Here is a 22,176-nt window from a genome sequence, read left to right as displayed (position 1 = left end):
CTGCAGCTGTCAACAAGTATGCGTACAGATGGATGTGTTTAGAATAGTAATGACGGATCATTGCAACATTGAAATATTAGCTCAGTGTATGACCGAAGGCGGCTGTCATATTCTCATTTTAAGACTAAACACAACTCAAAACGAAAGCACCAAATAGGAGAGAAAAGAAAAAATAAATAGAAACAAATAAAGAAAATATTGACACTTACTAACAAAGCCGAGGAAAGTATTTTCTCTATATTCACACAGCACCAGCCGTCATTTCTCAGACAGCTTGGACCAGCCTAAATAGATCAATATTATTAGTTTTTGAAGGAATACATTGGATGGACAAGTGGGTTCAAGTGTTTGATGACTATTTCTATACGCCATGGTCATGAGAGATACATTTTGAAATGTGTGTAAACAGACAAGGTGTGAAACATCACACATAAGTCTTCAGTCTCGGGGAAGGTTTGGTCCGTTTCAAGCAGAACTGATGCGGTTTTCATGTTCGGACCTGGAACTTGCCAGCCTTGGTCATGTACTTGATGCCTTTGAAAGGTTTGTATTTCTCACCGTACATGTCCAGACGATTCACCTTCAGCCCTGTTCAAACACAGAATGGCTTTAATTCATCAGTGTGTTTGTTTATATGTATATATATATATATATATACTGTAATATGATGTACACCAATATAGACGCACACTGCCACTGATATTGCTCAGGTGTCTAACTTTCAATACAACAAACATGATTACAAACACCCATGAAGAAATGTTGCCAAGTGTCCTTTGGCGCCATCTTGTGGCTGATGTGTGACACTGCTGTCAGAGTGAGAGTCAGGAGGTTGTCAGCTGAGAAAGCTTTGACATTCACTGCAAAAAGTCAGTGTTCAAAAACAAGAAAAAAAAAAATACAAACATGAGGGGTATTTTATTTGAACTAAGCAAAATTATCTGCCAATAAAACAAGAAAATTTGGCTTGTCAAGACTTTCCAAAACAAGTAAAATTAAAGCTGCAAGCAGCGTTGTTCGGGCCCGCGTATTTGGCAGGTGCTAGTCCTAAGTGTCCCAATACTTGTGTCAAGTTTTAGTCCAAAGTGTCCCAATACTTTTGTCCAGTTGTAATCCCAAGTGTCCCAAAACTTTTGTCTAGTTTTAGTCCTAAGTGTCCCAATACTTTTGCACAGTGTAAGTGTCCCAATACTTATGTTTAGTGGTAGCCATAAGTGTCCCAAGAATTTTGTTTAGTTTTCGTCCTAAGTGTCCAAAAACTTTTGTCCAGTGGTAGTCATAAGTGTCCCAATACTTTTGTCAAGTTGTAGTCCCAAGTATCCCAATACTTTTGTCCAGTTGTAGTTGTAAGTGTCCCAATACTTTTGTCCAGTTGTAATCCCAAGTGTCCCAATACTTTTGTCTAGTTGTAGTCCTAAGTGTCCCAATACTTTTGTACAGTGTAAGTGTCTCAATACTTATGTTCAGTGGTAGCCATAAGTGTCCCAATGCTTTTGTCAAGTTGTAGTCCCAAGTGTCCCAATACTTTAGCCAGTTGTAGTCCTAAGTGTCCCAATACTTTAGTCCAGTGTAAGCGTCCCAATACTTTTGGCCAGTGTAAGTGTCCCAATACTATTGTCCAGTGGTAGTCATAAGTGTCCCAATAATTTTGTCAAATTGTAGTCCCAAGTATCCCAATACTTTTGTCCAGTTTTGGTGCTATGTGTCCCAATACTTTTGTCCAGTGGTAGTCCTAAGTGTCCCAATACTTTTGTCTACTTTTAGTCTGAAGTGTCCCAAGACTTTTGTCTAGTGTACCTGCCTTGTCTGCATTGTGTGGGCACGCTGGTGCTTCCTGCTTTTAAGCAGCCATCTTAAAAAAACAGTAGCGCAGCAGCATCAGCGCAGCGGGTCTTTGAAGGGTCATAAAATCAAAACCGGAGCAGTTATAAAAAAAAAGCGCTTCTGTTGTTGTAATCACAAGGGTTCAATCTCTCTCCTGTGTTAGTTTGAAGGCGAAACGACAAACGCGCTCAGAGGAGTTCGTTTTTGAAGGAAGGTGACCGGTTTTTACAAAAAATTTGTTTTGAAGGGGGAATAGCAAACTTCCTGTTGATTTTTGCTGGGGGTTGTCAATTTATGAAATGTAGGTCTAAGTGAGACCTACATAGAGGTTTTTGTTTCATGTCTCTCCGACCTTCCCAGTGGGAGTTACAGGCAGTTTTGTCATTTTCTTCTTCCGAGGAGCAGTTTTTTCTCCGTTATATTCAAAAATTGCTCTAGAGCGCAATTTTTAAATTTGGGGTTAGCTTTTTTTATTAGATCGCAATTTTTGCTAGTCCTGATGTGTGTGTAAAGTTCGGTGAGTTTTGAAGCATGTTAAGGGGGTCAAATTACAGCTCAAAGAGGCAAAAGTGACTGTTTTTAGTACTTTTTTGTCTTGAAGGGGGAATTGCCAACTTCCTGTTGATTTTTGCCCGAGGAAATTAATTAATGAAAAGTAGGTCTAAGTGAGACCTACATAGTTGTTTTGGTTTCATGACTCTACAACATTCGTACTGGGAGTTATAAGCAGTTTTCTTTCTAGGGGGCGCTAGAGCGCAATTTTGAGTTTTGGGGTTAGGTTTTTTTACCAAAGAGTTTTGTTCGCGTTTTTTGATGTGTGCGTCAAATTTGGTGAGTTTTGAAGCATGTTAAGGGGGTCAAAGTACAGCGCAAAGCTGCGGAAGAATAAGAAAGAATAATAAAACCTTAGAATAACAATAGGTCCTTATGTCCCATTGCATAAGGACTCCAGGGAGTCCTTTTGCAATGGGCCATTGCGGGCCCTAATTAAAGCTGCAAGCAGCATTGGTCGGGCCCGCGTATTTGGCAGGTGCTAGTCCTAAGTGTCCCAATACGTTTGTCAAGTTTTAGTCCCAAGTGTCCCAATACTTTTGTCCAGTGTAAGTGTCCCAATACTTTTGTCCAGTGGTAGTCCTAAGTTTCCCAATACTGTTGTCTACTTTTAGTCGTAAGTGTCCCAATACTTTTGTCAAGTTGTAGTCCCAAGTGTCCAAATACTTTTGTCCAGTTTTCGGCGTAAGTGTCCCAATACTTTTGTCCAGTGATAGTCATAAGTGTCCCAATACTTTTGTCTAGTGTACCTACCTAGTCTGCATTGTGTGGGCACGCTGGTGCTTCCTGCTTTTAAGCAGCCATCTTAAAAAAACAGCAGCATCAGCGCAGCGGTTCTTTGAAGGGTCATAAAATCAAAACCGGAGCAGGTATCAAAACTCTTTCGCCAACTTTTAATCAGAAGGGTTCAATCTCTCTCCTGTGTTAGTTTGAAGCTGAAACAACAAACGCGCTCAGAGGAGATAATGTTTGAAGACAGGTGACCGGTTTTTACAAAAATTTTGTTTTGAAGGGGGAATAGCAAACTTCCTGTTGATTTTTGCTGGGGGTTGTCAATTTATGAAATGCAGTTCTAAGTGAGACCTACGTAGAGGTTTTTGTTTCATGTCTCTCCGACCTTCCCAGTGGGAGTTACAGGCAGTTTTGTCATTTTCTTCTTCCGAGGAGCAGTTTTTTCTGCGTTTTATTCAAAAATTGCGGTAGAGCGCAATTTTGAGATTTGGGGTTAGGTTTTTTTTTATTAGATCGCAATTTTTGCCAGTCCTAATGTGTGCGTTCAGTTTGGTGAGTTTTGAAGCATGTTAAGGGGGTCAAATTACAGCTCAAAAAGGCAAAAGTGACTGTTTTTAGTAAATTTTTGTCTTGAAGGGGGAATAGCCAACTTCCTGTTGATTTTTGCCCAACAATGTACAATTGTGAAATGTAGGTCTAAGTCAGACCTACATAGGAGGTATTTTTTTCATGTCTCTCCGACCTTTCTAGTGAGAGTTACAGGCAGTCTAGTTTTTTTTTTCCTAGGGGGCGCTAGAGCGCAATTTTGAGTTTTGGGGTTCGTTTTTTTTTATTAAAAGGCAATTTTCGCAGGTCCTGATGTGTGGGTCAAATATGGTGAGTTTTGAAGCATGTTAAGTGGGTCAAATTACAGCTCAAAGAGGCGGCCGGTATAATAATAATAAAACCTTACAAATTCAATAGGTCCTTATGTCCCATTGCATAAGGACTCCCTTTGGAAGTCCTTATACAATGGGCCATGCGGGCCCTAATTAACTAACCTCAATGAACCCCAAAAATACCTTAAAATAAGTATATTCTCACTAATAACAAGTGCACTTTTCTTGGTAGAAAAAAAAGAGACCTTTTTGCTCAATATGTTGAAAAATATTCTTAAATTAAAGCTGCAAGCAGCGTTGTTCGGGCCCGCGTATTTGGCAGGTGCTAGTCCTAAGTGTCCCAATACTTTTGTCTACTTGTAGTCTGAAGTGTCCCAAGACTTTTGTCTAGTGTACCTACCTTGTCTGCATTGTGTGGGCACGTTGGTGCTTCCTGCTTTTAAGCAGCCATCTTAAAAAAACAGCACCGCAGGAGCATCAGTGCAGCGGGTCTTTGAAGGGTCATAAAATCAAAACCGGAGCAGGTATCACAACTCTTTCACCAACTTTTAATCACAAGGGTTCAATCTCTCTCCTGTGTTAGTTTGAAGCCGAAACAACAAACGCGCTCAGAGGAGATAATGTTTGAAGAAAGGTGACGGGTTTTTACAAAAATGTTGTGTTGAAGGGGGAATAGCAAACTTCCTGTATATTTTTGCTGGGGGTTGTCAATTTATGAAATGTAGGTCTAAGTGAGACCTACGGAGAGGTTTTTGTTTCATGTCTCTCCGACCTTCCCAGTGGGAGTTACAGGCAGTTTTGTCAGATATTTCATCCGAGGAGCAGTTTTTTGTGCGTTTTATGAAAAAATTGCTGTAGAGCCCAATTTTTGGATTTGGGGTTAGGTTTTTTCATTAGATCACAGTTTTAGCCAGTCCTGATGTGTGCGTTCAGTTTGGTGAGTTTTGAAGCATGTTAAGGGGGTCAAATTACAGCTCAAAGAGGCAAAAGTGACTGTTTTTAGTACTTTTTTGTCTTGAAGGGGGAATTGCCAACTTCCTGTTGATTTTAGCCCGAAGACATACAATTATGAGAACTAGGTCTAAGTCAGACCTACATAGAGGTTTTTGTTTCATGTCTCTCTGACCTTCCTAGTGGGAGTTACAGGCAGTCTGTTTTTTATTTTTCCTAGGGGGCGCTAGAGCGCAATTTTGATTTTTGGGGTTCGGTTTTTTAAAAAAAAGGTAATTTTCGCAGGTCCTGATGTGTGGGTCAAATATGGTGAGTTTTGAAGCATGGGTGGGTCAAATTACAGCTCAAAGAGGCGGCCGGTATAATAATAATAAAACCTTACAAATTCAATAGGTCCTTATGTCCCATTGCATAAGGACTCCCTTTGGGAGTCCTTATACAATGGGCCATGCGGGCCCTAATTAACTAACCTCATGAACCCCAAAAATACCTTAAAATAAGTATATTCTCACTAATAACAAGTGCACTTTTCTTGGTAGAAAAAAAAAAAAAAAAAAGAGACCTTTTTGCTCAATATGTTGAAAAATATTCTTAAATTAATTAAATGCTAGTGCCATTATCTTGACATAATGATATGCGCTCGGCATCATGATTTTTTTTTTTTCATGCTTGAACTAATAAATGATTACTTTAAAAAAAGTAGTTTTATACTTGTGAGTGTTGATGACGCAGCTTTGCAACAGTTGATATTCTAGTTTCAAGCATGTTTTACTCAATATAGGTCATCAAATCTCAGCAACAAGCTGTAATATCTTACTGAGATCATTTAGGACCAAAACCCTTAAAACAAGTAAAACACTCTAACATAAAATCTGCTTAGTGAGAAGAATTATTGTATCAGACAGAAAATAAGCAAATATCACCCTTATTTGAGATATTTCATCTTACTTAGATTTCAGTTTTTGCAGTGTATAAGTAGATAGCTAAGGTTGAAATATTGCTCATTCCGCACAGATGGAACATATCAGTAAAACAGGACCTATGATTATTGTCATCTTCTTTGTGGTCTACATTCTGCATACATTTTGCTCCACAGTCACTTTTATAACTCGTTTTTGAGTCTGTCTGCAAGAAGCATTGTTTTTTTCTGTTTCTGTTTATCTCAACAATTACATCATTGATCTTGGAGTATTGCTCCGGGTCCACCAGACGCCAATCCTTCTCCACATCCTGGATACTAAGAACTAGAGATGTCCGATAATGGCTTTTTTGCTGATATCCGATATTGTCCCACTCTTAATTACCGATTCCGATATCAACCGATACCGATATATACAGTGGTGGAATTAACACATTATTATGCCTAATTTTATTGTGATGCCCCGCTGGATGCATTAAACAATGTAACAAGGTTTTCCAAAATAAATCAACTCAAGTTATGGGAAAAAAAATGCCAACATGGCACTGCCATATTTATTATTGAAGTCACAAAGTGCATTATTGGTGGGCGGGGTTGAGGTAGGAGGTAGCGGGGGGTGTATATTGTAGCGTCCCGGAAGAGTTAGTGCTGCAAGGGGCTCTGGGTATTTGTTCCGTTGTGTTTATGTTGTGTTACGGTGCGGATGTTCTCCCGAAATGTGTTTGTCATTCTTGTTTGGTGTGGGTTCACAGTGTGGCGCATATTTGTAACAGTGTTAAAGTTGTTTATACGGCCACCCTCAGTGTGACCTGTATGGCTGTTGACCAAGTATGACTTGCATTCACTTGTGTGTGTGAAAAGCCGTAGATATTATGTGACTGGACCGAAACGCAAAGGCAGTGCCTTTAAGGTTTATTGGCGCTTTGTACTTCTCCCTACGTCCGTGTACACAGCCGCGTTTTAAAATGTCATAAATTTTACTTTTTGAAACCGATACCGATAATTTCCAATATTACATTTTAAAGCATTAATCGGCCGATGATATCGACAGTCCGATATTATCGGACATCCCTACTAAGAACCTTGACTTCTTCCAACAGCCTCAAGGGGCCTTTCTGCTGCTGTTTAACTGCAGAAATCTACTCAGACAATGTTGTTTTTATGTTCGCCTCCCTCCTCAGATGTCATTACCTGCTTCGGCAGAATGCTGTTGCTGCTTATAACCATCGTTATAAACACCCGTCCATTTTCCTGTGACGTCACACAGTGATGCCAACACAAACAAACATGGCGGATAAAACAGCAAGATATAGCGACATTAGCTCGGATTCAGACTCGGATTTCAGCGGCTTAAGCGATTCAACGGATTACGCATGTATTGAAACGGATGGTTGTAGTGTGGAGGCAGGTAGCTAAAACGAAATTGAAGAAGAAACTGAAGCTATTGAGACATATCGGTTTGAACCGTATGCAAGCGAAACCGACGAAAACGACACGACAGCCAGCGACACGGGAGAAAGCGAGGACGAATTCGGCGATCGCCTTCTAACCAACGATTGGTATGTGTTTGTTTGGCATTAAAGGGAACTAACAACTATGAACTAGGTTTACAGCATATGAAATACATTTGGCAACAACATGCACTTTCAGAGTGCAGACAGCCCAATTTTCATCAATTAATATATTCTGTAGACATACCCCATACCTGCCAACTTTTGAAATCAGAAAAACCTAGTAGCCAGGGTCCAGGGGGGTTCAGGGACCCCCCGACGCAAAATGATTATTAGCATTCAGACAGGTTAAAATGTTGCTAAAACCATCACTTTTCTATCAGTCACAGTGACTTTTCAAAACAAAAATATTACAGCAAAAATCATATGGGTTGATTGACATGTTTATTCTGTAAGCTAACTTCAATAGTTTGAAATTATTTTGACAGTTAATGCCAGTTATCCTGACAATACTTTTCCAATGTCGTCATCGAAATATCGAACACAAACGGGGTACAGTTTTACATCGTCATAATCGGTGCTGCCGTCAGTCGACATGCTAAATGGTTCCGTCTTCATGACATCGGCGATACTTTTTGAGGATTCTGTTCCAAGACACTGAATAATGTTTGATGTTTTGGTTCGACCACATCCATATATTTTTTGGCGATTTTCGAGTCGGGAAACATTTTCCGAAATAACTGTCCCATGTGATCAGCCAGTGCGATTGGAAGTCCATGCTCAATTATTGCCTCCGTAAATAAAACTTCGGCATTTATCACATCCAAAGAATCTGTTTGGGCGACGAAAAACGTTGAAAGTTTTCCACTTGCATCGCTAGCAACGGCATTAGACTTGTGTTTTTTTGTCCCAACGTGGTCTTTTACATCGCTAATTCCTGCGTGTCCGATCAAAAAATCTTGTCTGCACAAGGTGCAATTCGCGTAGTTTTCACCCTTTTTGGAACGGATAATTATTCCCGGATAGGCTTTTGAATATTCTTCACGGAATGACTGCAGTTTTCTTTTCGGTTTAAGACTCGTTTGCGATTTTTCTCCGGCTGATTCCGTGATCGTTCGCTCGTTTGGAAACAATGGCAACTGGTGCCTCGTGCTTGGCAGCGGTGCTATAAATAGCCTCGCGCATGGCATTCGGAATGGCTCGATAGGAAGTTACGGGAAGCAGTGTCGATTGTCATTGTTGTTACGCAATTTTGTGAATAAAACTTAAAATTATTATTATTTTTTTAATTAATGAAAAACCGTATTTTTTATCACTGCAACCGTAACCCGGAATAGGTTGATGAAAACCGTACTAATTACGGAAAAACCGGAGTAGTTGGCAGGTATGATACCCCCATCCGCTCTCTTTTCCTGAAAGCTGATCTGTCCAGTTTTGGAGTTGATGTCAGCAGGCCAGGGATATCGCAGGATATCCACACATTCTTGCTATCTCTGTCGTAGCATAGCTTTCGTCGGTAAAGTGTGCGGAACAAACGTCCAATTTCTTAATTTCTTGCCACTTTCGCATCTTTGGGCCACTGGTGCAACTTGAATCCGTCCCTGTTCGTGTTGTTACACCCTCCGACAACACACCGACGAGGCATGATGTCTCCAAGGTACGGAAAATAGTCGAAAAAAACGGAAAATAACAGAGCTGATTTGACTCGGTGTTTGAGAAAATGGCGGATTGCTTCCCGATGTGACGTCACAACGTGAGAGCGAATAATAGAAAGGCGTTTAATTCGCCAAAATTCACCCATTTAGAGTTCGGAAATCGGTTAAAAAAAATATATGGTCTTTTTTCTGCAACATCAAGGTATATATTGACGCTTACATAGGTCTGGTGATAATGTTCCCCTTTAACTAAAAGCTTTACTAAAAAGAGAAGTTTTCAAATGTTTCTGAAGAGTTTCAACACCGTCAAGATCACGGAGGGACCGGTGCAAATTGTTCCAGAGTCTGGGCGCTATAGCCTGGAATGCCAGGTCTCCACGGGTTTTAAAATGAGTTTTCGGGATCTTTAGAAGACCCTGGCCTGAAGAGTCTTGAAGAGTAGTGGCATAGCAAGTCATGACGTTAAAGTTAAAGTTAAAGTACCAATGATTGTCACACACACACTAGGTGGGGCGAAATTATTCTCTGCATTTGACCCATCACCCTTGATCACCCCCTGGGAGGTGAGGGGAGCAGTGAGCAGCAGTAGTGGCCACGCCCGGGAATCATTTTTGGTGATTCAACCCCCAATTCCAACCCTTGATGCTGAGTGCCAAGCAGGGAGGTAATGGGTCCCATTTTTATAGTCTTTGGTATGACTCGGCCCGGGGTTTGAACTCACAACCTACCGATCTCAAGTTACCTTCCAGCTGTTGGCCTAGCCACCAACTAGCTGACTTGCGAATTTTGCAACTGGCCTCGCGCTTCAGTCAGTCCGTGCTCCAAAGTAAGCATCGTCAAATTCGCTGAAATTGTGCAAAAAATGCTGCTGTACGTGAAGATTTGGTGTTTTTGCTCTGTGTCGTCCCGCATCAAACAAGCATTCCCAGATTGCAAATGAAACCAAGTCCCACCCTCTCCAAAAGTATCATCATTTATCTTTCCAAAATGTGCACTGTTTGAAAATATACCTTAAAAGTTGTCAGCGCATATTTTTGGTCAAAAAATAAACATTAGGGAAACCTGCACACTGTCGATTAATTCAAACCAAACATAAAAAAGCAGCATTTACGTATATACTTACAGTATGTATATAAAACCCTAATGGAGGTGTTTGGTGTATGGTGAGGATGGTGTTCTGCTGACCTCGACTGCGGATGTTGTGGATCGGTGGAGAGAATACTTCGAAGACCTCCTCGATCCCACCAACACGTCTTCCTATGAGGAAGCAGTATCTGGGGAGTCTGTGGTGGGCTCTTCTATTTCTGGGGCTGAGGTTGCTGAGGTAGTTAAAAAGCTCCTCAGTGGCAAGGCCCCGGGGGTGGATGAGATCCGCCCGGAGTTCCTTAAGGCTCTGGATGCTGTGGAGCTGTCTTGGTTGACAAGACTCTGCAGCATCGCGTGGACATCGGGGGCGGTACCTCTGGATTGGCAGTGGTGGTTCCTCTCTTTAAGAAGGGGAACCGGAGGGTGTGTTCTAACTATCGTGGGATCACACTCCTCAGCCTTCCCGGTAAGGTCTATTCAGGTGTACTGGAGAGGAGGCTACGCCGGATAGTCGAACCTCGGATTCAGGAGGAACAGTGTGGTTTTCGTCCTGGTCGTGGAACTGTGGACCAGCTCTATACTCTCGGCAGGGTCCTTGAGGGTGCATGGGAGTTTGCCCAACCAGTCTACATGTGCTTTGTGGACTTGGAGAAGGCATTCGACCGTGTCCCTTGGGAAGTCCTGTGGGGAGTGCTCAGAGAGTATGGGGTATCGGACTGTCTGATTTTGGCGGTCCGCTCCCTGTATGATCAGTGTCAGAGCTTGGTCCGCATTGCCGGCAGTAAGTCGGACACGTTTCCAGTGAGGGTTGGACTCCGCCAAGACTGCCCTTTGTCACCGATTCTGTTCATAACTTTTATGGACAGAATTTCTAGGCGCAGTCAAGGCGTTGAGGGGATCCGGTTTGGTGGCTGCAGGATTAGGTCTCTGCTTTTTGCAGATGATGTGGTCCTGATGGCTTCATCTGGCCAGGATCTTCAGCTCTCGCTGGATCGGTTCGCAGCCGAGTGTGAAGCGACTGGGATGAGAATCAGCATCCTCCAAGTCCGAGTCCATGGTTCTCGCCCGGAAAAGGGTGGAATGCCATCTTCGGGTTGGGGAGGAGACCCTGCCCCAAGTGGAGGAGTTCAAGTACCTCGGAGTCTTGTTCACGAGTGAGGGAAGAGTGGATCGTGAGATCGACAGGCGGATCGGTGCGGCATCTTCAGTAATGCGGACGCTGTATCGATCCGTTGTGGTGAGGAAGGAGCTGAGCCGGAAGGCAAATCTCTCAATTTACCGGTCGATCTACGTTCCCATCCTCACCTATGGTCATGAGCTTTGGGTTATGACTGAAAGGACAAGATCACGGGTAGAAGCGGCCGAAATGAGTTTCCTCCGCCGGGTGGCAGGGCTCTCCCTTAGAGATAGGGCGAGAAGCTCTGTCATCCGGGGGGAGCGCAAAGTAAAGCCGCTGCTCCTCCACATCGAGAGGAGCCAGATGAGGTGGTCAGGATGCCACCCGATCGCCTCCCTCGGGAGGTGTTTAGGGCACGTCCGACCGGTAGGAGGCCACGGGGAAGACCCAGGACACGTTGGGAAGACTATGTCTCCCGGCTGGCCTGGGAACGCCTCGGGATCCCCGGGAGGAGCTGGACGAAGTGGCTGGGGAGAGGGAAGTCTGGGCTTCCCTGCTTAGGCTGCTGCCCCCGCGACCCGACCTCGGATAAGCGGAGGAAGATGGATGGATGGATGGATGGAGGTGTTTGGATGTCTTTTTAGGGGCTCTATAACCAGAATTGAACAGCTTCTATAGGGTCCATTGTAAGCAGACTTTTGAAATAATTTATTTAATATTTAGAATGCATTAAAAAAAATCCATTCGTCGTCATGTCTTTCATAATGATTCTGAACAATAGGCAAAATAAAAATAAAACGTGCAGTTCCCCTTTAAAGAAAGTAACCAAAGGAGGACAAAAGTGCAACAAGTGTGTACCTGAGATGGCCATTTGCTGGATCTTTAATTGGATGTTAATGGTGGGGTTCTCATCAGGTTTGGAGGCGCCTGCCTGCAGACTCATGGTGCCTTTGAGGCTGGGAAGCTTCTGGGGGTTGATCTTCCCTACATCCCAAGTCAATAACTAACCAAAACAACAACCATATGAGTGTGTGACAACTTGAACAGCAGACAATCCATCCCATCTACTCTATATTCCAGTGTTTTACCTTAGTGACCGGGTCAAAGGTGTATGTTCCTTGGGAGGCGTTAAGACTGGCATTCAGGACACCGCGAGGGAGTTGACTGCTGACGAGCACAGACTCCACAGACTTGCCCATGGTCTGCTTTGGGCCCAGGGTCAAGTCAAATCGGCCCTGGGAACTGCCTTCTCGGAATGTAATGTTGTGCTTGACGTACACTGGAATGGCCACCAGGCTGAAGAGGGAAGACATGTGGATGAGTTATGCAACTAGGGATGATGTTGGATAAGAAATTATCGAGTTCGAGCCCATTATCGAATCCTCTTATCGAACCGATTCTTTATCGATTCCAGATAGGTTGATGTATATGGAAAAAAACACAATATTTGGTTTAACAAAAGCTCACTTTTATTTTATAGGAAAAAAATAAAATAAAAAAATAAATATTGACTGTTACCCCGCTAAAAAAATAAAAAATAAAAAAATAAAATATTGACTGTTGTTACCCAAAGTATATTAAGTGGGATTTTTCAAAAAAACAAATACATACAGTAACACAAAAACAACCTGTCTCTGTGATCACTATAGGTGTATAAATAATAATATAGTGTTAAATAAAATCAGTCCCTTGGGCACAAAACTGAAAATAATACAGCTCTTCAAAAAGTGCACTTCTGCTGCTATTGGAACATACTAACTACACACACTATGACACTAAGAACACCACAGTCATCAATCAACAATTCTTCCCGCCTTACATAAGAGCGAAGCCTGGCAATAATTGCATATTGCCTGTTCTGCCCTCACTATACGTGTTGAGGTTATACAGTTTGGCAGAAAGCTAACAAACAATCCAAAGCTGATTAATCCATTTAGGCTCTTTATTGTTGTTGATCTTGCTTTGTCTTTTCCTATCTTTACTTTTGTCTTGCACTGGACTGTTATTTTTTTTAAAAACTGAAATACACACAATGACAAATGTATAAGCTATGTGATTCAATTAACATACTGAAATGTAACACACAATATGTACATATTAGCTTCACACAAATATACAGTACTATCATCAAACAAATACTTCTGAGTGTTGAAACTATTTCGATGGTGGAAATATACGACTGGCAGCCATTTTAAGTCCTCAAAACATCCATTGAAACAGTGCACAAAAATCGTTTTTCAATAAACATCTTAGTATCAAACTTAACCACTTTCCACCTTAATATTGAGTTACATAAACAAGTTAAACAGTTTACTTACAGACTTATCTTTTCCAAGGCTTGTAAGAGCTAACACAACTTGTCTTCTTCTCAATTGTCTCGCCAACACGGAAGTGCCCAAACTAATGACGCGTAGTATTTTCATATCGCCACAAGGTGTCAGTAAGAGTCTACAGTCAAATGGGCATAACATTGCAGTCCTACAGGGCATTTCCTGTACGTGCGAAGGGATTCGTTCCCAGGGATTCGAATAAAGAACAAACTCTTTTTCTTTACTATAGTGGCCTCGATAACGGGAACCGGTTCTCAAAAAAGGATTTGAGTCCATGGAATCGGTTCTTTTCTTATCGAACAACCGGGAGAACCGATTTCGAACATCATCCCTATATGCAACTGTATCGTACTGACGCCTTATGGATATCCCTCGAATGGCCTTGACGCTGTGCACAACAGGAACAGGCTGTTCTGAAAACACCCCCGAGGACACCTCAATGACGGACGCTTTTGACCTCCCTCCCTCCTCAACGACACCTGGAGTCAAACCTTTGCTTGCATGCAGAACGGCCCCAGCCTATGAACATTTACATCGACACACCCAAGACAATGGGCATATACACACACACACACCTCTACCCCACCCCACGCCTTCACCACCGCTTGATTCCCCTCGGGTTGATGGGACATCTGGCAGCGCTTCATAGCAGCAGTCGACCTCCAGGGCCCCAACGCCCCGCCCCTCTGTTGCGAGTTGTCGTGATTAAATGTAACGTGTTTACGTGTGCATGGCATGGAGGTTTTTTCCCACTCCAGACTAAGCCCCCTTAGGATCCCAGTCCAGATTGTATTTTTTTACTCATCTTCTTCCCCAGCGTTTGACCTTTTTCTTATCTTTTACGGGGCGCCTCGTGGCGACCCATCAGCATTCCTGTTCTGTAACCCTGTACACTGTTTGTTTGTCTAATCTTGAACGGGTTTGTGCTGAAAACATGGTTTCGTTGTACTTGTGCAATGACAATAAAGTCCTATCCTCTGGTTAGGAAGGGCACAAAGGCTGTAGCATAACACCCACTTCTGAGAGCTGACGTGATAGGAGAGTAGCCGGAAGTTTCCATCGGGAGGGATGAAGGAGAGGATCCGCTCAGCCTCCCAGCGCTTGAATCGGACACACGGGTGGAAGCTGACATCATCCAGCAGCCGAGGATTCTGACATGGAAGAAATATGCTTTTCAGTTTGATTAGTCCCAAAAGTGCTGCTATTTACAGTTTTCTGCCGGACACGACAACTATGTTCTCATGTAAAATGATTTATAGTTTCTCTCTCCCCTACAGCAAAACATTTTGTTGGATACAGTATTTCATAAATGCGAGTACAGCCCTCACATTTCAGCAACCATTTTTCAGCACAGTACAGTATTTCCTAAAGCATTGGTCTCCAGAGCATACTTGCCAACCTTGAGACCTCCGATTTCGGGAGGTGGGGGCGTGGTTAATATATATATATATATATATATATATATATATATATATATATATATATATATATATATATATATATATATATATATATATATATATATATATATATAAGAAATACTTGACTTTCAGTGAATTCTAGCTATATATATATATATATATATATATATATATATATATATATATATATATATATATATATAAATAAAATAAATACTTGAATTTCAGTGTTCATTTATTTACACATATACACACACATAACACTCATCTACTCATTGTTGAGTTAAGGGTTGAATTGTCCATCCTTGTTCTATTTTCGGTCACTATTTCAGAACACACACATTATACAAATATATATTATAAAATCAATAAGAAAACGGGAGCTCTAATTTGGGAGTCTGAATTAGGATCAGAAGTTCCTATATAAACATTGCGTACTCACGTCGCCTTTTTCAGAATCAGAATCAGAATCAGAATCAGCTTTATTGTCATTACGCAAGGTAACGAGATTGAGGCCATTCCATACAGTGCGATGTGTGCATGCTAGAAAAACAATGTGCAAATATATAAAAATATAAAGAATGTAGAAGTGCAATGAATATGGTGTGAAATGAATATATACATGAAAAAAAATTTGTATTGATTACTGCAGCTGTGCACTGGATTCATTCACAAATACAAACTACAACTCACAAACACTTTAGAGTTAGGCTCCACCATCAGAATGTGTACTTAAACTTATAAAGATCACATGGATATTATTCAGTGAGTTGATTCACCAAAACTAACCTGTTATACAGGAGGAAAAAGCACACAGGACGTTTCAATTGTTCACAGAATGGTCGCGCTCATCAGAATGATAAGACACTTCCGGTCTGCAGGTGATAGCATTCAATTGGGAAGAAACGCCCTACTGCCCCCTACTGACCAATGTGAATACTGATAAATGTGTAATGACAGCTCCAAAAACGAATTCAAACCACAAAATAAAATAAATAAATCAACACAAAAATGTGACACATTATGGGTGGGTCACATATGCATGTACAGTAGATGGCAGTATTGTCCCGTTTAAAAGTGTCACAACATTGCTGTTTACGGCAGACGAACTGCTTTACGGTAGACGCTGTTGTTGTGTGTTGTCAACACGTCACTCAGGTCCGCATGGAGCTGGAGGGGGCGTGGCCTCCAGCTCCGCCTGAATTTCGGGAGTTTTTCGGGAGAAAATTTGTCCCGGGAGGTTTTCGGGAGAGGCGCTGAATTTCGGGAGTCTCCCGGAAAATCCGGGAGGGTTGGCAAGTATGCTCCAGAGTCCGACCCAAGGTGACCCTCAGCTCATTTTTTATTGGTCAATCTAAAATATATAGATAGATATGCGTTTTGCATCTGAACTTTGTAAAAAGATTTTGGGATTAAGATCACACAAACAAATACAAATATTCAAGACATTTTTTTTTTTTATACTAATACAAACAATGCAAGGCTTTTTTTGTATGTACTTTTTAACGATTTTGCATGTCGACCTACAGAACTACCTCAATTTACCATCCAATTCGCTTGCGACTCAAAACATCTCAAATCATCCCCACCCAAATTGATTTAATCTGTGCTTAGACGCCCTAAAACAACACATAACATCCATCCATTTTCTACCGCTTGTCCCCCAACACGGATAGACTGCCTTTTAAGAATAAAAAACAAACAAGACAAAACAATACAAGAGTAGTACAAATAATTACAGTAGTTTTATGAAGTAACGCAATACAGTAATAATTAGAGATGTCCGATAATGGCTTTTTTGCCGATATCCGATATTCGGATATTGTCCAACTCTTAATTACCGATTCCGATATCAACCGATACCGATGTATACAGTCGTGGAATTAACACATTATTATGCCTAATTTTGTTGTGATGCCCCGCTGGATGCATTAAACAATGTAACAAGGTTTTCCAAAATAAATCAACTCAAGTTATGGAAAAAAAATGCCAACATGGCACTGCCATATTTATTATTGAAGTCACAAAGTGCATTATTTTTTTTAACATGCCTCAAAACAGCAGCTTGGAATTTGGGACATGCTCTCCCTGAGAGAGCATGAGGAGGTTGAGGTGGGCGGGGCTGGGGTTGAGGTGGGGGACGAGGGGTATATTGTAGCGTCCCGGAAGAGTTAGTGCTGCAAGGGGTTCTGGGTATTTTTTCTGTTGTGTTTATGGTGAGTTACGGTGCGGATGTTCTCCCGAAATGTGTTTGTCATTCTTGTTTGGTGTGGGTTCACGGTGTGGTGCATATTTGTAACAGTGTTAAAGTTATTTATACGGCAACCCTCAGTGTGACCTGTATGGCTGTTGACCGGGTATGCATTGCATTCACTTGCGTGTGTGAAAAGCTGTAGATATTATGTGATTGGGCCGGCACCCAAAGGCAGTGCCTTTAAGGTTTATTGCCGCTCTGTACCTCTCCCTACGTCCACTCCGTACAGCGGCGTTTTGAAAAGTCATGAATGTTACTTTTTGAAACCGATACCGATAATTTCCGATATTACATTTTAAAGCATTAAATCGGCCGATAATATCGGCAGTCCGATATTATCGGACATCTCTAGTTGTGATGATGTAACCAAGACGCACACTGTCTGATTGTCTGGAGCGGAGTCAGCATGTATGTGATGTGGATGTACTTTAATATACCCGAGATATACCTGAGAACAGCAATCTACAAAATGTGCAATGTGCTAATCTAAAAAAAGACATTGGCGCTCTTTTACTGTTCCTTGTAGACATCGAGCGACAGAAGCAAAGAATCTCCTAACACCAGTACAGCATCTTTTAGCTCTTATTTCCAAAATTGTGTACACTACTGAATTGGGGTCTTATGGCCACTTATGTGGACACTTATACTGCCATCTGGTGGTGTCAGAAAAGTATGACATACAATGGAATTTTGGAGAAAAAAAAGTATAAAAATAAGAATTAGCATGTCACTAAACATGAAGTACACGTTTGTGTACTTATGGACTAAGTACATCATATTAAAAGATGATTTTTAGTTTTTATTCTAATTAGGGTCCAATAAGCCCAAATAGCAAAGAAAAAAAAAAGAAAAAAAAGCATGTAAACAAACAGCTTGGGCCTTAAGAGGTTAACACCAGAAAAAGATGCTTGATTTGTTGCTCGTTGTTTTTATTAAAGAAAAAGTCAATAAAAAGGATTGGAGAAGTCTCTAGAAAAATTCTCAACATACAGCAACCTTTGTTACATTGTAGCAAAGGCAGCAACAATTGATAGAGCAAAGCAATATAATATTAAAAAAAAATCAACGTTAATATTGATTACGCATAACATAGACTTGATTTTAAATGTATCTATAAACTTTTTTTTTTGCCTTTTTAACCCTTGTGTGGTGTTCGGGTCTGTGGGACCCATTTTAATTTTTTATTAAAAGAAAAATGATACAATTAATTAATTTTTTCAAACTGAGACTTACTGACTTTGGCTCATTTTCTGTGAAGAACATGTATCAGAATACATATTCAATGACCACACACCATACACCCCCTCTACACATTTCTATTGCATATAAGATGTCCCGGGTCCACTGGACCCGGGGCTAATAGAAGTGTGGAAATTGATGTTCTGTGTACCACACGCACGCACGCACACACGCACACACGCACACACACACACACACACACACACACACACACACACACACACACACACACACACAGCAGGCCTAGACAGGAGGAGGACAGAGTGTAGGTACACAGAACATCAGAGGGTCAAATGTGCGAGAAAATGAGAGCAGACAGTGTTGATAAACAGTGTTGCAACCTTGTGTGGGAACCGCAGGTGCAGAAACACAAAAGAAAAATCTCTTTGGGATGCAGAAACTGGCAGAGAAATTTTCCGTGCAACGTTCATATTGTTGTTACTCAGCCAGCGTTTGTGGGTCTGATAGACCCGTTGCATTTTGTGGCTTTTAATGCCTCACAATCAAACACTTGTATGTTAAAATACTGAACAGATGTTTATTCGTATAAGGTAAAAACTAAAAATCATCTTTTAATATGATGTACTTAGTCCATAAGTACACAAACGTGTACTTCATGTTTAGTGACATGCTAATTCTTATTTTTACCCTTTTTTTTTTCAAAATTCCATTGTATGTCATACTTTTCTGACACCACCAGATGGCAGTATAAGTGTCCACATAAGTGGCCATAAGACCCCAATTCAGTAGTGTACACAATTTTGGAAATAAGAGCTAAAAGGTGCTGTACTGGTGTCAAACACTTTTATGTTAAAATACTGAACAGATGTTTATTAGTATAAGGTAAACTTCTGTTCAGTATTTTAACATAAAAGTGTTTGATTGTGAGGCATTAAAAGCCACAAAATGCAACGGGTCCATCAGACCCACAAACGCTGGCTGAGTAACAACAGTATGGACATTACACAAGGTCAAAGAAAATATATGCATCATCGCCGACTATGTAAAATATATGATGATGTCATATTGGCCCTGCACCAGCCAGTATATCAACAATCAGTGAGAAACACTGTAATGTAAGGCATTTTTTCCGGCAGACTGAAAGGGACTTTGAAATCCTTTTTAGTAGGGAAGGTTGAAAGGTATGATTCACACCTACCTACTGCAAGGAAGGCAGCCACCGGCTTCTATTTTTTTTTTTTTTTTTTTTTTTCGTTAATAGGCTTGGAGACGTCACGTGGTTCTACTACCTCATTGTGAGCTGAACATGATCAATTTTATAAATTCATTCCTTGTTTGATGAAAAGCTAATAATCATGTGATCTGTGCATGAATGACATATCTCACTTTCTCAAAAGCATGTCACTAATTAATGTACACACTTACCATAAATGACAGTGTGAGGTCCGGCATGCCAGTCAGTTTGACACAGGCATCGATTACTCCCTGGATTTCTGCGGTTATGGTAGAACCTGAGGAAAAAGTTGGATCACATGTAATAACGCACACATTGGGCCATATACTAAATACTCTTGTGTGTGGCCTCCCAGCGTACCAGATTTATCAATAATGGCATCAATCTCCTCCACCACGTCAAAGTAGGCTTCATTGTTGGTGTACTTGACTCCTGTGCGTCTCCATGGTACCACTGACAGCTGACCGGTCGGGAGCTGTTCACCCACGTTGGTGCTGCCTGGGTGTTGATTAAATGGCAAACAAAGTTTTTGTTGCAACCTAGACAAGCATTATTTTCTGACGTTGTGATAATAATAATAATAAATTATGAATGCTGATGAATATATGCTTAATAGGGGTGTAACGGAACACAAAAATGTCGGTTCCGTACGTACCTCGGTTTAGAGATCACGGTTCGGTTAATTTTTGGTACAGTAAGAAAACAACAAAATATAAATTTTTGGGTTATTTATTTACCAAATTTGCAAAATCTTCCACCAAAAATATTTTTCTTAGTGGAATATTTGATGTGAATTAATGGGAACCTTGGATAGGTCAATAATTCATAAAAACATTGATTTTGATTCAATATTATGTTTTGAGCAATGACAGTTTGAAAGAAAAAAAACCAGCTTTGTTTTATTAGTCAACATTGCAACTTTTTCTAAATTACATTTAACCTTTAAGCTTTTTTGTTTCACTTTTGTTATGTTTTTGTTTATTTTAATAGTATTTTTAGAATGTGCCGTGTGCCTTTAAAACATTAGCTGTGGGCCGCAAATAGCCTCCGGGGCACACTTTTGACACCCCTGCTATAGATAATAAAAAATTAAATGTGATAAATCTATGGATAAAAAGCAGAGCCTGGGGACGCATGCGCGTTTATCATAACTCTCTCTCTCTCTCTGTCTCTGCCCCTCCCTCACCAATGCTGCTGTTTGTTTTGTTTTTAACCCCTTCTTAACCCTGAACGTACATTGAAAATACACGCAACCCTAACTCAAAATTTGAGGCAATTAAGAAACTCCGCACTGACAGCTCCGCAAAAGAGGACATGTCCGGTGAAAAGAGGACGTATGGTCAGTCTATCCTAGCCTGTTAGCTGCTAACATGCCGTGTGTTGTGCCTCGGTGTGCATTGTTTACACAACGTGCGATACGCTACTTAATATGTCCGTGTGGAAACTCGTCCGGTACACCTCCGAACTGAACCGGAACCCCCGTACCGAAACGGTTCAATACAAATACACGTACCGTTACACCCTTAATGCTTAATATAACAAGGTGGAGACCAGGTGACAATATAGACAGCTGGGATGTTCATTGTAGAACAAACGCCATAAAAATGAACAAGCCTCTTTGTTTTAGGCGAGCGAATGTACGATTCTAAAATCAATAGCGAAAAGTTAAAGACCAAGCAATGTACAGCAATCGTGTTTCTCACAGATTGTCAATATATTTGTGGCTGTAGGAGCCATTAAGTAATTTGCATATTTTTTTAAAAAGCTAAAAAAATGCTTACATATACTGTATTTTCCAGACCATAGGGCACACCGGATTAAAGTTAAAGTTAAAGTCCCAACGATTGTCACACAACACTAGGTGTGGTGAAATTTGTCCTCTGCATTTGACCCATCCCCTTGTTCACCCCCTGGGAGGTGAGAGGAGCAGTGGGCAGCAGCGGTGCCGCGCCCGGGAATCATTTTTGGTGATTTAACCCCCAATTCCAACCCTTGATGCTGAGTGCCAAGCAGGGAGGTAATGGGTCCCATTTTTATAAGGCGCACTGCCGATGAATGGTCTATTTTCTATCTTTTTTTATATATAGGGCGCATTATACCTCTAAAGGCCTTTGTGGCCACATGCGTGGACAGCACCTTTTACCGTGTTTTTCGGACTATAAGTCGCAGTCTTTTTCATAGTTTGGCCGGGGGTGCGACTTATACTCAGGAGCGACTTATGTGTGAAATTATTCACACATTAGCGTAAAATATCAAATAATATTATTTAGCTCATTCACGTAAGAGACTATACGTATAAGATTTCATGGGATTTAGCGATTAGGAGTGACAGATTGTTTGGTAAACGTATAGAATGTTCTATATGTTATAGTTATTTGAATGACTCTTACCATAATATGTTACGTTAACATACCAGTTGGTTATTTATGCCTCATATAACGTTCACTTATTCAGCTTGTTGTTCACTATTCTTTATTTATTTTAAATTGCCTTTCAAATGTCTATTCTTGGTGTTGGGTTTTATCAAATAAATATCCCCAAAAAATGCGACTTATATATGTTTTTTTCCCCT

At 41.0% G+C, this 22,176-nt stretch overlaps 1 protein-coding gene across 1 annotated transcript in view; it reads right to left on the bottom strand.

Annotated features, from left to right (window-relative positions):
* Nucleotides 1-211: 211 nt before the first annotated feature.
* The window catches only part of LOC140679240 (AP-3 complex subunit mu-2), a 36,439-nt gene continuing 14,474 nt past the window's right edge, over nt 212-22,176 (bottom strand). The window contains exons 4-9 of the mRNA XM_072914240.1: nt 19,965-20,102; nt 19,796-19,881; nt 14,513-14,646; nt 12,254-12,461; nt 12,024-12,168; nt 212-588 (exon numbers count right to left, since the gene is read on the bottom strand). Of these exons, the coding sequence (XP_072770341.1) occupies nt 488-588; nt 12,024-12,168; nt 12,254-12,461; nt 14,513-14,646; nt 19,796-19,881; nt 19,965-20,102 (812 nt within the window). The 3' untranslated portion in view covers nt 212-487. The remainder of the gene's footprint in view (nt 589-12,023; nt 12,169-12,253; nt 12,462-14,512; nt 14,647-19,795; nt 19,882-19,964; nt 20,103-22,176) is intronic.

The sequence above is a fragment of the Nerophis lumbriciformis genome, linkage group LG12 (assembly GCF_033978685.3).
Source record: "Nerophis lumbriciformis linkage group LG12, RoL_Nlum_v2.1, whole genome shotgun sequence".
NCBI lineage: Eukaryota > Metazoa > Chordata > Actinopteri > Syngnathiformes > Syngnathidae > Nerophis > Nerophis lumbriciformis.
The sequence above is the reverse complement of the archived record's forward strand: the minus strand, read 5'-3'. Positions and strand labels throughout refer to the sequence as shown.